Genomic DNA, 14,727 nt, shown 5'->3' with positions numbered 1-14,727 from the left:
ATACAAAAAGATATTACAGAGCAATTCTTTTCATGCATGTGTTTGGCAAGATTTTTTTTTGCAAGTACACAATGTGATGATGTAAATCAAGTCTAAATGCTTCATTGAGGAATGGTGTGGGAGGTAGAAATGTCATACTAACTCCAGATGGATTCTTATTTTTCCAACCCACCGCCCCCCACCCCTCATTCTACGATTGGAGCCCAAATGTGCAGTCACTACACCCCTACTTTCCAGAATTTTCTCCCTAAACCAATTTGCTTTGCTGTAATGAAAGAATATGAACATTTGTAGATGTTCCTTTACTTCAGTATATGTTCCATTTTTGTGCACAGCAACAGTGGGTGGCACTGGGCAAAGCCTAATCCTACCATAGCATCTAAAAGTGCCCCCTTAAAAGAAACGTGCCACTGCTAACACGAGATGGGCAGTCTGCCCAAACTAAAATCGATATCTGTTCATTTCAAATATCTATCATCAAATTCAGGTCAATAATGCATTAAATATCCCTTCAAAAGCCTCCTAAAAACCCTTCTCTTTCACCATGTCTTTGGTCTACCTTAAATCTCATTTTTCCTATTCAGTGTCCATTGTTTTCCCCCTTGTTAAGCTCATTGACACATTTCTTTTACATAAGGAGCACTATATAAATCCAAGTTGTTGTGTCATCTACAGGTGACATCATTGCAGCGAAAGTGATATGACTTTTCTGGCTCTTCCCCGACGCCAAATATGAAAACAATTTGCCAAATACTTCTTCAAGACGTCACCCCTTTAAAGTTGATCACAATTCATTTCATACTTTAAAGGATTATAGGTGATGTGGCTCTCTCTTTAGCTTTCCCACATAAATAATAATTTATAAGTTCCTTTATTACTTTGTGTTTTATTAAACATTGTGTAGACAGGACGCTGACTACGTGACAGTGATTACAAGGGAGTAATCTAATTAAAGGTTCAAATGAATCTTGAACTATGATCCTTCATCTGAAATTCAAAGGTGGTTTCTGCCCTGAAATCATTCCAGGGCATCTTCAACAACTTTTTTTAAAGTTACCCTTCCTCTCCTGAAGGTGTTGATATATAATTGGGTACAGTTCCACAGACACTGAGCATCCTCCTAATTGGACATTTTCCATGCGTGAGCTTGGACAATGAGTGCTGGTTGGCTAGTCAATCGTAGGAGGTAACACTGATTCTGTTCTCTTGCTGCAATCAGAAGCCGGAACACATGCTGATGTTTGCCCCTCAACTAGCCCAGAGATGCAGAAGCCATTTGCCCTTACCACCACCCCAGGACTCGGGTGCACAGTAGGAAGTGTAATTACCACCTGAGCCATCAGGGGAACAGAGCTCCTCAGTTCTGAGTTTGTGTTTGTGATGATAGCAGCTGTCAGTGTCACTGAGGAGTATGAGAATCACAGTACGTGCTGGACTCCAACTCCGCCAAAACTCTGCTGCCTGCATCCTATCCCACAGAATGTTCTGCTCGACTATCCGCCTTCTTGCTGGTCCTCACCGGCTCCTTCGGCGCACTGATTTCAAAATCCTCAACCTCAGTTGCAATTCCCTCCATTGCTTTTCTCCTCCCTATCACTGCAACCTCCTCCTGCTCACACCCTCTGCTCTTCCAAACACGCTCTACTGAGTATTCCCCTGTCCTTCCACTCTACCCTTGGTTACAAAGCTTTCAGCTATTTTTCCCCCAGGCAATGGAACTATCTCTCTAAACAACTTTGTCTTGCTGCATCTCTCCCCACCTTCAAATGTCTCCTTGAGACCTAGCTCTTCAAAGATGCCTTCAGCAACCTCCCTAATTTCCCTCCTACTCAAGTCTGATCCTGGCTGTGAAGCACCTTGGGACACTTTGCTATGCTAAAGGTGCTATATAAATATAAATTGTTGCTGTTGTGCAGGACCACTGGGGAATTTGGTGCTCAGTCCACTATATATTAGCAGAATATCTTGTATGGACAGAAAGTAATGATTAGCAGGCAGTAATCTCATCAAGAGATTGAGATGGTATGAGAAACAGATCTGTTCTTTCTCATCTTGGATATGGATTTCAATGCAGCCTAGACAGATGGGATGACAGTCTCCTCCATAAAGAGCATGGTCAGTCTAGGTCAAGTTCCTAGTGCGCCAAGGTGCACAGCACAAAATCACCCGATTATGGCAAGAAATTGGTCTTTCACTCAGAGAAGTCACAGACAAAGCGGCAAATGTTGTTGTGTTGTGGAAATGTCATTGTTTCACTTGTGCATGGTGTTAATGTGATGATGTAGCTGTTCTGCAACGAAGATATGTAAGGACTTATGTCAACTTTTAACCAAAGAAATCATTAACCAAAGAAAGGTTGTGAAATTAATAAAACAAAGTGCAGATAAATATCTGGGGTTGACACTCCAGTGCAGTCCTGCAATGTTGGAGGTGCTGTCCTTTGGACGAGACTTCAAAACAATGGCTCATCTGCTTCTTGGATGTTAAAGATCCCGTGGCACTATTCAGAGAAGAATTCTCCCGGTGTCTGGTTCTTCCTTAACCCATACTATGTAAATACACATTGCTCACCCTCTCTACTTCTCTCCTATCATAGAATCATAGAAAGTTATGGCTCAGAAGGAGGCCTTTTGGCCCATCATGTCCAGGCCAGCCAAGAAAGAGCTATCCAGCTTAATCCCACTTTCCAGCACTTGGTCCGTCGCCCTGTAGGTTACAGCACTTCAAGTGCACATCCAAGTAACCTTGAAAAATCTACTCAAAACCCACCTTTTCAAACAAACTTTCCATCACCCTTCCTAATATCTCTTTTCATGGCTTGATATCTATCCCCCTATCTATTTCCATTGTGAAATCATTTGGGAGGTTTTTAAGGCACAATAAAATTGCAAGCTGTTGTTGTTGCTTCTATTTCTGGGACATTGCCAATGCAGAAAGGCTGCCACAGATGCCTACACAAGAACAGTCACTGCATTTCAAAAAAAAATAATTAATTGTTTGACGTGTTCTTCAATGTGATAGGTTGCTGTGTAAAGGCAAATATTATGTTAATACATTCCTAACATGAGATTAGCCTTTCACCAATACACACCGAAACATATTCTGACTAGCAGTGGTATTGGCTCCAATTGCTTTAGCAATTTATGGATGTGTTTCGACTGCGTGGGAACTTATTTCACATTTGAAGATCAAACCAGACAGACGTACAGCACACTTTCATTCTGTTCAAACTCATCATTCAGTCATCAATTCTATTTGCTGAATAAGACTTAAATGAAGATTTTTTTGGTATGTAAATCTAAACTATTTATTATATTATAATAATGTTATTTAAAATAATTGTTTTAGCATTTGAAGAACTTTTATAATTCTAAATAACATTTCTGGGATGCTGCAAATTACTTACCCAGTGTGCTCTGGGTTACAGCAAGGCTTCACAGGAAATTAATAATTATTTTCCTCTATAGAAATGTTTGTATTTCTTTGTGAATTGAGCATTTCACAATTTGAAAACAATTTAAAAGTGATGCCACAAACTCCAGGCTGCTGTTGTCTGTAAGTCAGGAACATTAAATGGAAGATGCTTGCTTTGAAGTCAAATGTGTTTGTGAATTTGAAAGGTTTGCAAATCTCAGAATTGTACTGAACAAAAAGGAAGACAAGTTTTGGCATGAATTTTCTTAGGTTTTGCCTCGTTATGTTTGAAAATCTTTAATTATTCAAATCAGGGGAAAATGTTATCAGGGAGAGGACTCAGATTGCGGACTCAGGTCCCAGAGAGCTTGGGGTGATAAACCCTCCATTTATTCTGTTTGATACAAAATATAGCAGTAAGTGTATGCATAGAAAAAAATGGAGGAAAGAGGTTATCACCCTCAAAATGAAGGCAAGCGGGAAGGTTTGAATTATTAATTTCATTCCCAGTTCCCGGAAAAAAAACGTTTAATTATTCTGTACTATGGCAATAGTTGAGTATTTTAACCCTAAAGTTCCGTAAGATGTCCATTACTATTTGGTGCTTGTCTAGATGAGGAACTTTAGTGTTGAGGAATGGAAGAGTTTCCATTTCAGGCACCTAATGTCATTGACAAGCACTCCCAACCGGTATAATCATAGAATCATACTACACAGAAGGAGGCCATTCAGTCCATCATGCCTGTGCTGGCTTTTTGAAACAGCTGTCCAATTAGTCCCACTCCCCCACTTTTTCTCCGTAGTTCTGCAAATTTTTTCTTTTCAATCCAACAGTGTGCCTCAGCCCTCAGCATCAGAAGAGCATCTCCTACTGCACCAACGTAACATTTTTTCAATTTCGCACACCAACCTTCCTTCGTGCCTCTCTAGGTGAGACTGCCAATTTAATGCCAAATTAATAGCAATTTTATGCTGTAGATCAATGCCCAATAGGTGAGGCTGCCAAAACTTATTTTTGTAGGAACTTTATACCCAGTAGTTAGAAAAGACTTTCATCCCATCAGTCATGGTTGGATTCAAATCCAAGTTCCAGAAGTGAAAGGCAAGTGTCCAATTCTCTAATAGTCTGAAATCCTAGATATTTCTCATCTGCTACATGGTGTCAAAGTTGAGTTTTCAATCAAAGTGCCTGTGTGAGCTCATTACCTGGATCCATTGACCTGGTTAGGGTTGTACTCCATCTTGATGGTCACTCGGGCCGGTGGTTGTGGCAACCACTCTTGCTGAGGAACACGTGGGCTAATCTTTGAGGTCTGTCCATAATCACTTGATGAAGAAGCTGTCATTTCTGTTTTTGCTAGGTGTGGTGTTCCGTAGGCACACTCAAATAAGGACTGGTCTTCACTGACTACTGATAGTGCTTCCTGTGGGAAAGAAACATATGCAGGTCAAATCTGGCAGTTTCCTTTAGGACTTAAATCCTAATCTGTTGAGCCATCATTTTCTTGCTTGGTTTACTAATGATGCACTTCAAAATTTGCCAAATAGGCTATTTTGGTCCTTTCATATATTTAACACTAATTTGAAGGCTCATCATCTTCATGCAATCATGTTTTGTTTAGAGAGAGAAGAAAGGCAGAAGAGCCGTGGATTACAGTCTACTCCTCTTAATTCAAACTTACTTAATTCAAACCATCTAACATTTCAATTTTGTGAAGCAAAGTGAAAATTTAGTGCTGTGTTATTTCCATTGCTTAATTCATATTATTGGGTAACTCAATTTTTTTGGTGCAAAAAAACTTCAAAATCTCAGTATTAAATTGTATTTTCATACTGATGATTGGCTGTAATGATATAGTATTAGCATTTATAGAGTTTTTACTTCAGTAAGTATTCATGGTTATGTCAGTTTGAGTGTGCAATTTAGAGACGTTCCCTTAATAATCAATGTTTCAGCAACTGGTTTCAAATAGTCTGATTCAGACAGAGGCTGCAAGAAGGTGTATGTTAGTAGAGAGCAACAATTCCTGAACACGATGTTTTAAAACCTGAAAAAAGTAATGCCTTTTCATCATCCTTAAATTACAAAGAAACTCCGAAACAATTTTCAAAGACGAACTTTACTGATAATAGTATACATTCTAATGTGAGTTAATCATTGTGTCATGTGCTTGTGAACAAATGATTAAAGGTTTGTCAGCCCCTTCTCATGAGGATGGTGTCTTTTCTAGATGCCACAATGTTTGATATATATTATTAGTATTAGTAGCAGCAGAAACGATAACAATAACACTCTATACCGACCAGACCTTAGGCACGGGCAGAAACCCAGTGGTTGTGGATTAACCGCCCATTATTCGCCCCGCCTGATTTTCCTTTGCATCAGTGGACAAGAAAGTTGCGGGGGTGGGGAGGGGGTGCTATTTAACAGGCGGTCGGAAAGGAGAACAACCAAAATAATTGCATTTGATTGACGTGGTGATGAGATTAAACGCGAGCAATACGATGGTGTTTTATGACCCAGGAATGCGTTTCAGTACAATTTATGTCACTACACGCTTGTGTTTTGGCAACACGGAAAAAAAGTTTTCCAAACGAGAACGCAGACTAATAATGTGCTTTTAAGGTATTCAAAAAGCAATTCACAGTTTCCTCAGTCCAACAGTGTGTGGCGTTGGTGTCAGGGTAGGAGGGAATTGAGAGTGTTCTGTGCAAGTCCTGTATATGACCTTAAATGGTGGAATTGTTACAGAGACTGAAGAACCTTTTCTCATTCTTATTCTTTAAATGACACACTCTCATTCGGTATCAGTAATCTACTAAATAAAATATATTTCTTTCTGCCCTAAGAGAGTGTGAAATATTACACCTAATTCCCACCTCGTTTTCAACAAATAGGCTGGGATGGGAAATCTATTGTGGAGCAAAGTTTACCAAATTCAACAGCCAACCTGTGGCTAAGATCATTCAAGCTGCCAGTTCTTTCCATCAATGTTCCTATTAACAACAACATAGTTACAACAACATCCCCCACCGTGAACCAGTATTATGAATCATACTGTTTTGTGTGGCTGTTCTTTCTGGAATTGGATTGCAGGACACTGGCACTGGAAGAGATGTTTAGCTATTTTTCTCCTGCTGAAGTTAACCTTAGTTTGAAACACATCAACTTTGTACTTTCAAGTGAATAAATGGAATGTAGAATGCCATATTGGTGGAATGCAATGTGCTCCATCTTGCTGTGTCCCAATGTGATGGGATGGGATACAGGTCCCAAACTGGTAGGACATAGGTCCTAATGACGTGAGTTCCCCCAGTCTGGATTGTACCATCAGGGAGATGCTGAACAAAGTTCAAGTACTTCCTCAAAGGTAGGGATTGAAAACTGGAGGGAGCCTCAGGCCAAATGTATATGACCAGGAGGCAGTACACAGCTTGTGGCAGCCAAAACAGAGTGGGGAAAAAAAATCAAATATTCATCAGCTGACTCCTCAATTAGATTACTGACCATAATATATAGGTAATGTCCAGTATTTATATAGGCCAATAATAATCAATGGTGATCACTTGATCACTTTGCTTTACTTGAGTTCTTATGTCACATGGTTAGTCTGAGTTTGATTGACAGGGCTCTGGGCCAATACCAGTAAAGGAAGCTATTCGGTAGGTTTCAGTTTACATGGTAATGCCGGTTGGTTCCCTCACAGCTCTGGCTCCAATCTCAGTATACTTAGAGCAGGTGTGAGCTACTTCCCCTCGCTTTCCAAACAATCATGCTGCTCCTCCAATTGCTGCCACAGTACCTATAAAGATCAACTGGTCATTTACCTCATTTGCTGCCTGTGGAACTTTATTGTGCTAGCCTACATAACAGTGACTATACTCCAAGAGTAATTCATTGACCGGCTTTGGGACATTGTGAGGAAATGAAAGGTGCTTTGGGCCCTGACAACATGTAGTGCTGAATAGTCCCATAACCACTGTCCCAATATTATGACATCGAAGAGTGTAGCTTTAATTCTGCTTTCGTTGTCAGCCTAATTACTATGTGATGGCCTGGGGTCTAGCGCATTTGATGCAGTATTTTGAACTACAACAATTAAGTGTTCATTATCCTTGATATTGAAACAGTTTTCTCTCGCAACATTATCAGTTCACAGATCAACCAAGCTCTTCCATACCTAAGCTCAAGGAGACAGTTCTAATAATATCCCTACGGTTCCTTATTTATCGTGGAGATTGGCCTTTATGTTCCAGTATAATTTTTTAAGATCCAATTTACGGTGCAGAGGTGCTTTTGACAAATTTTCAAAAACACATTTGTGTAAAAAAAGTGAACAAGCCTAAAGCAAGATTTGAGATTTTAAGATTTTTTTATCCTCAACGTGCTTTGGACATTTAGAATAAGACTCCCTGCTAAAGCAATTGCTGCTGTGCCAATTAAAAAACCTCTACAGACATAAAGCATGGAATGAGTAAAAGCTGGACCATCAAGCCAGAGTCTTCTAACCTGCCCCATCATGCACTCCACCTGCATTCTTTTGAGGAACCCTTCTGCATGAATATTCTCTGCCCAAATGTAATCAAGCAAAAATGTAGATTATTTACCCATTCCAACATCTTCACATTTGAACACTGCCTGGCTGCCCTCCAAAGATAACAACCCCCTCCCCTCCAAACCAGACTCCAGGAGCACAGGAACTATCGTATCCCATTTCAGCCTATACTTATCCCTATAACCTTCAATCCTGTTCCCAATCAGATGTTCATCCAATTCTTTTTAGAATCACAACATCAACTGCTATTGTTTGGGATTCTGTTCGACAAATGATTATAATCTTTAGTCTTGCTTGAGGTTGTTAACATATATCCTCTAGTGCTGTTAATGCAGTGCCAGTCAAAAGGCTGTTTACATCTAAGTCATCTATGCCTGCCAGTATTATAAAAGACTGGGATCAAATTCCCCTTCAATCTTCTCTCCAATAAAAACAATCAGCTCTGGGATTCTCTCCACATAGAATCATCCTCATCATTCCCTAAATTCTCTCCAATTACATTTTGAAGATAAAGTACTGAAATCTGCACTCAATAATCTAATTGTGGCCTCACCAATGATCTATTTAAGGTTAGAATAACTAGTTTCAATTATAGTTAAATGCCCTCTAGGTGCACAAAAATAATTGATTAGTTTTGTTGGTAACAGCTTCAAGTTGATTGAAAACATCGAGTTACATCGAAACTACAGCACAGAAACAGGCCATTTGGCTCAACTGGTCTATGCCGGTGTTTATGCTCCACACGAGCCTCCTCCCTCCGTATAACCCTATCAGGATACCCTTCTATTCATTTTTCCCTCATTCCTTATCTGGTTTGCCCTTAAATGCATCTATGCTATTTGCCTCAACTACTCACTCACCTGACGAAGGAGATAATCTCCGAAAGCTTGTGATTTTAAAATAAAATTGTTGGACTATAACCTAGTGTTTTAAGATTCCTTGGATTTATTAGTGACTATTTTATATTTATGACCTCTAGTTTTGGACTCCCCCACAAGTGGAAAAGTGGACTGCAAAAAGCATCATCCTATCACTTGCATCCAATGCAGTCCCCACTGCTCACAGCCGGTATGTTGGTGCTCATATGATATGCCCGCTATAGGCGTTAGATGGTTTACATGATCAAAAAGTTCTGCTACCAATTAAACCTTGAAACGGACAAAAAAAATCCCTTCAAGAGCACCTGTGCATAGTGCCATTGGTACTTTGCATAGAAAAGACACACTCTGATTTAATCTGTATTGCTTCTTTGCTGAAACTTTCTTCTCACAATCATTACCTGTATAAGAACAATTGTAAACAATTTTACAACACCAAGTTATAGTCCAGCAATTTTATTTTAAATTCACAAGCTTTCGGAGGCTTCCTCCTTCGTCAGGTGAACGATGTGAAAATGAAATATCACATCATGTATGAAAAATCCACATCATGTATAAGAACAGCAGAGGCAATAGCAGCAACAAAAGATCTTGAACCCCATTGAAGCTTGGCAGGGGTAGCAGATGACAAATAAATAGCAAAGATAAAAATTGTGTATTATAAATAGCTGGTTGGATTAATTGTACCTGAACTGCTTGTTTGGGTTATAGTCATGTAATTTACTTAAAAGTACACCTCAACGAGGTGCAAACTACTCAGAGAACACTTGTTTCTGCCCGCAATTAATACCCCATATTAATTGACAATAATAGTAATGGAAATTGGTTAGCACTATTTGCCTGTTAGAAACAATTGTCCAATTTAAGTGGTGGGAACTGTATTACTGATGTGGAAATGACTGACAGCTCTTCAGAGTGTTCTCCTATCTGAAGCAAAGAAAAGAATTGCCCAACACTATTTCACAAAGAGAATACTCCTGTAATATGTTTTATAAACACTTACGAGAAAATGTGTGTGGTGTGTTGAAATCCAGACTCAACATACATAGTCTTCTAATCTTTCTTTCTCAGGGCCTCGAAACTATGAAACTCTTTACATACCTCAGTCTTTACTTCCTTTTACAACCTACAGGCTTTTAGAAACCTAAGTTTTGTGCCACTAAATCACAATCTAATTTGCCTTCTAACCTACTCTTTTCAGCCTAGTTTGTGTCCTTCACCTAGTTCCTCAATTTATAAAAAAAGGGAGAATTTAATTCAGATTACCATAGACCTTTATTAACAGGATTCTTCCTGACGGGCAGACACGAGGCAGCATGGATACGAAATTGGCTAAGAGACAGGAAACAGAGTAGTGGTGAACGGTTGTTTTTCGGACTGGAGGAAGGTATACAGTGGTGTTCCCCAGGGGTCGGTGCGGGGACCACTGCTTTTCTTGATATGTATTAATGACTTGGACTTGGGTGTACAGGGCACAATTTCAAAATTTGCAGATGACACAAAACTTGGAAGTGTAGTGACAGTGAGGAGGATAGAGATAGACTTCAAGAGGATATAAACAGGCTGGTGGAATGGGCGGACATGTGGCAGATGAAATTTAATGCAGACAAGTGCTAAGTGATACATTTCAGTAGGAACAACAAGGAGAGGCAATATAAACTAAAGGGTACAATTCTAAAGGGGGTGCAGGAACAGAGACACCTGGGGATATATGTGCACAGGTCATTGAAGGAGGTAGGGTAGGTTGAGAAAGCGATTAAAAAAGCATACAGAATCCTGGGATTCATAAATAAAGGCAAGGAGCAAAAGCAAGAAGGTTATGATGAGCCTTTATAAAATACTGGTTCGGCCACAACTGGAGTATTGTGTCCAATTCTGGGCACCGCACTTTAGGAAGGATGTGAAGGCCTTAGAGAGGGTACAGAAAAGATTCACTAGAATGATTCCAGGAATGAGGGACTTCAGTTACGTGGATTGACTAGAGAAGCTGGAGTTGTTCTCCTTAGATCAGAGAAGGTTGAGAAGAGATTTGATAGAAGTGTTCAAAATCATGAGGGGTCTAGACAGAGTAGATAGAGAGAAACTGTTCCCATTGGCGGAAGGGTCGAGAACCAAAGGACACAGATTTAAGGTGATCGGCAAAAGAACCAAAGGCGACATGAGGAAAAGCTTTTTTACGCAGCAAATGGTTATGATCTGGAATGCGTTGCCTGAAAGGGTGGTGGAGGCAGATTCAATCATGGCTTTCAAAAGGGAATTGAATAAATACTTGAAGGGAAAAAATCTGCAGGGCTACGGGGAAAGGGCATGGGACTAATTGGATTGCTCTTGCAGAGAGCCAGCACGTGCTCAACAGGCCGAATGGCCTCCTTCTGTGCTGAAACCATTCTATGATCCTACGACTCCTGCTATGCGTTATACGTCATCTGAATCCTGGGGGAAAGATAGGGTGAACACAAATATTTACAGCAACTTGCCTTTATATACCTCATTTAACATAAAGAAACATCCTAAGGCACTTCACGAGCAGGCATAAGGACAAGGACACCCGTCCAGGAAGGGAGAGGTTAGGAGGGGCGACAGAGAACTAGATCCAAAAGAAGGTTTTTAAAGTGGAGAGAGGGGTGGAGAGGTGGAGACATTGAGAGAAGGAGTTATAGAGTACAAACATTCATCCAAAAGCTTTGTCACATCATCTGAACACACCACATCTCTTCCATTACAAAATTCATGACAAACAGGTTACACAATTTATTATATTATTCTTCCTGTCACATCATGTTGATTTAAGGCATCTTCTGTGACACTCCATTTTCTTCTTGTGATAGAAATACAGTATTATCAGTCTCAAAGGAACTAATAACACATGGATCAAATCTGTCCAGGTAAAGCAAAAAAGCTGCTTTTAGATAGCGCATTATCACATCTTCAGGATTACTTTTGAAGAATGGTCACAGTTGCTATGTAGGCAAACACGCTGGCCAATTTACAACAACATGATCCCATGCACTCAGTGCTGCAAAAGACTATAGCTTGCTCAGTTCAACTGTAAAAGGCAACTTCAGTAACCTCCTCTTGCATCAGCTGTACTTTGACATGATGACACAAGAAGCAGAGGTGGTGAAGTCCAGCTTCCCTGCGGCCGAGTGGGATTGGCCTGATGTTGGAGTTCACTTCCCCCAAAGTCCTGAAGGTGAGGGAGGAGGAACTCATCCGACACAAAGGCAGTGGTTACCAAGGTGGCAGCATGGAGGAAGAGCCCCCTGACCATGAACTTCTTGTTGATGAATAAAAGGACCATCTGCTCGGTCCATAGGAAAAGTTGACTGCTGTACATTTTGAGGAAGCTACAAATGCCAAGGCAGTTTACCCAACATAAGAACATCAGAAATAGGAGCAGGAGTAGGCCGTACGGCCCCTCGAGTCTGCTCTGCCATTCAATAAGATCATGGCTGATGTTCGACCTCAACTCCACTTTCCCGCCCAATCCCCATATCCCTTGATTCCCCTAGAGTCCAAAAATCTATCTATCTCAGCCTTGAATATACTCAACGACTGAGCATCAGGGTAGAGAATTCCAAAGATTCACAACCTTCTGAGTGAAGAAATTTCTCCTCATCTCAGTCTTAAATAGCTGACACCTTATCCTGAGACTATGCCCCTAGTTCTAGACTCTCCAGCCAGGGGAAACAACCTCTCAGCATTTACCCTGTCAAGCCCCTCAGAAACTTATATGTTTCAATGAGATCACCTCTCATTCTTCTAAACTCCAGAGAATATCGGCCCATTCTACTCAATGTCTCATCGTAGGACAACTATCTCATCCCAGGAATAAATCCAGTGAACCTTCATTGCACTGCCTCTAGGGCAAGTATATCCTTCCTCAGATAAGGAGACCAAAACTGTACACAGTACTCCAGGTGTGGTCTCACCAAAGCCCTGTACAATTGCAGCAAGACTTCCTTACTCTTGTACTCCAACCCCATTGCAATAAAGGCCAACATGCCATTTGCCTTCCTAATTACTTCTTGTACCTGTATGCTAACTTTCTGTGTTTCTTGTACAAGGACACCCAAATCTCTCTGAATACCAACATTTAATAGTTTCTCACCATTTAAAAAATATTCTGTTTTTCTATTCTTCCTACCAAAGTGAATAACCTCACATTTCCCCACATTATACTCCACCTGCCACCTTCTTGCCCACTCATTTAACCTGTCTATGTCCCTTTGTAGACTCTTTTGTGTCCTCCTCACAGCTTACTTTCCCAGCTAACTTTGTATTGTCAGCAAACTTGGATACATTACACTCGGTCCCTTCATCTAAGTCATTAATATAGATTGTAAGTAGCTGAGGCCCAAGCAATGATCCTTGCGGCACCCCAATAGTTACAGCCTGCCAACCTGAGAATGATCCGTTTATCCCTAATCTCTGTTTTCTGTCTGTTAAACAATCCTCTATCCATGCTAATATATCACCCCCAACCCCATGAGCCCTACCTTTTATGTGGCATCTTATCGAATGCCTTTTGGAAATCCAAATATTCTACATCCACTGGTTCCCCTTTATCTACCCTGCTACTTACATACTCAAATAACTCTAATAAATTTACCAAACACGATTTCCCTTTTATAAAACCATGTTGACTCTGCCTAATCATAGTATGATGTTTTAAATACCCTGTTACCACTTCTTTAATAATGGATTCCAGCATTTTCCCGATCACTGATGTCAGGCTAACTGGCCTGTAGTTCCCTGTTTTCTCTCTCCCTCCTTTCTTGAATAGTGGTGTTACATTTGCTACCTTCCAATCCGTTGGGACCGTTCTAGAATCTAAGGAAATTTGGAAGATCACAACCAATGCATCCACTATCTCTGCAGCCACCTCTTTCAGAACCCTCTGATGCAGGCCATCAGGTCCAGGGGATTTGTCGGCTTTTAGCCCCATTAGTTTCTCCAGTATTTTTTCTCTACTGATATTAATTTCTTTAAGTTCCTCACTCTCATTAGCCCCTTGGTTCCCCACTATTTTTGGTATGTTTTTTGCGTCTTCTACTGTGAAGACAAATACAAAATATTTGTTTAACGTCTCTGCCATTTCCTTATTCCCCATTATAATTTCTCCTGTCTCAGCCTCTAAGGGACCAACATTTACTTTTGCTGCTCTCTTTTTACATACTTGTAGAAGCTCTTACAATCTGTTTTTATATTTCTTGCTAGTTTGCTCTCACTCTATTTTCTCCCTTTTTATCAATTTTTTGGTCATCCTTTGCTGGTTTATAAAAATCTCCCAATCCTCGACTTACTACTATTCTTTGCAATATTATAAGTCTCTTCTTTTAATCTAATACTATCCTTAACTTCTCCATTTCACTTTTCCCTTTTGGTTCCTTCCTTTTTCCTTCTTGAAGATGTTGTTGGAAGATCATGTAAAAGTGTATGTAGAAACAAAGACAGAGTCTGACCAACCTGCCATACAAACTGCAGTAAGTATTGTTTTATATCAGGTTGAATATGTAAGTTAGGGACATTCCCTTCGCAGTGCCTGACCGTGCTTCAATTAACCCACCCGTCTGAAGCAATCAGAAAGACTACAAATTAAATGTCTTTAAGCAAGGGCTGAACTGGCGAAAGTTGCTGTATCTATCTATTTTGTTTAAAAATTTAATAAACTTTCATTAATGTTGGGCTATAAAGAACCCTGGAATGTGCTCAAAAGAACAACATTACTATGGTGGACTCTCCAAACTAACTACATTATCCACTCCTTGCCTGAAAATCATTGCACATCACACATATTGTAATATGTACTCTGATGGAAATTGGAAATGAGGCATACTTGAGTGAGCTTATATTGTATTGTGTGTGCGTGTATATAA

At 40.1% G+C, this 14,727-nt stretch overlaps 2 protein-coding genes across 7 annotated transcripts in view; one reads left to right on the top strand and one right to left on the bottom strand.

The window, feature by feature from the left end:
- The window catches only part of erg (ETS transcription factor ERG), a 229,171-nt gene that overhangs the window by 64,115 nt on the left and 150,329 nt on the right, over positions 1–14,727 (bottom strand). For all 6 annotated transcript variants that reach the window (XM_067993298.1, XM_067993299.1, XM_067993297.1 and 3 more), the window contains one exon: positions 4,621–4,838. In XM_067993298.1, coding sequence (XP_067849399.1) covers positions 4,621–4,838 — 218 coding nt within the window. The remainder of the gene's footprint in view (positions 1–4,620; positions 4,839–14,727) is intronic.
- kcnj15 (potassium inwardly rectifying channel subfamily J member 15) overlaps positions 1–14,727 on the top strand; it is a 277,287-nt gene that overhangs the window by 126,334 nt on the left and 136,226 nt on the right. The window lies entirely within an intron of this gene.

The sequence above is a fragment of the Heptranchias perlo genome, chromosome 11 (assembly GCF_035084215.1).
Source record: "Heptranchias perlo isolate sHepPer1 chromosome 11, sHepPer1.hap1, whole genome shotgun sequence".
Classification (NCBI taxonomy): Eukaryota; Metazoa; Chordata; class Chondrichthyes; order Hexanchiformes; family Hexanchidae; genus Heptranchias; species Heptranchias perlo.
This window is presented reverse-complemented; position numbering and strand designations above follow the sequence as displayed.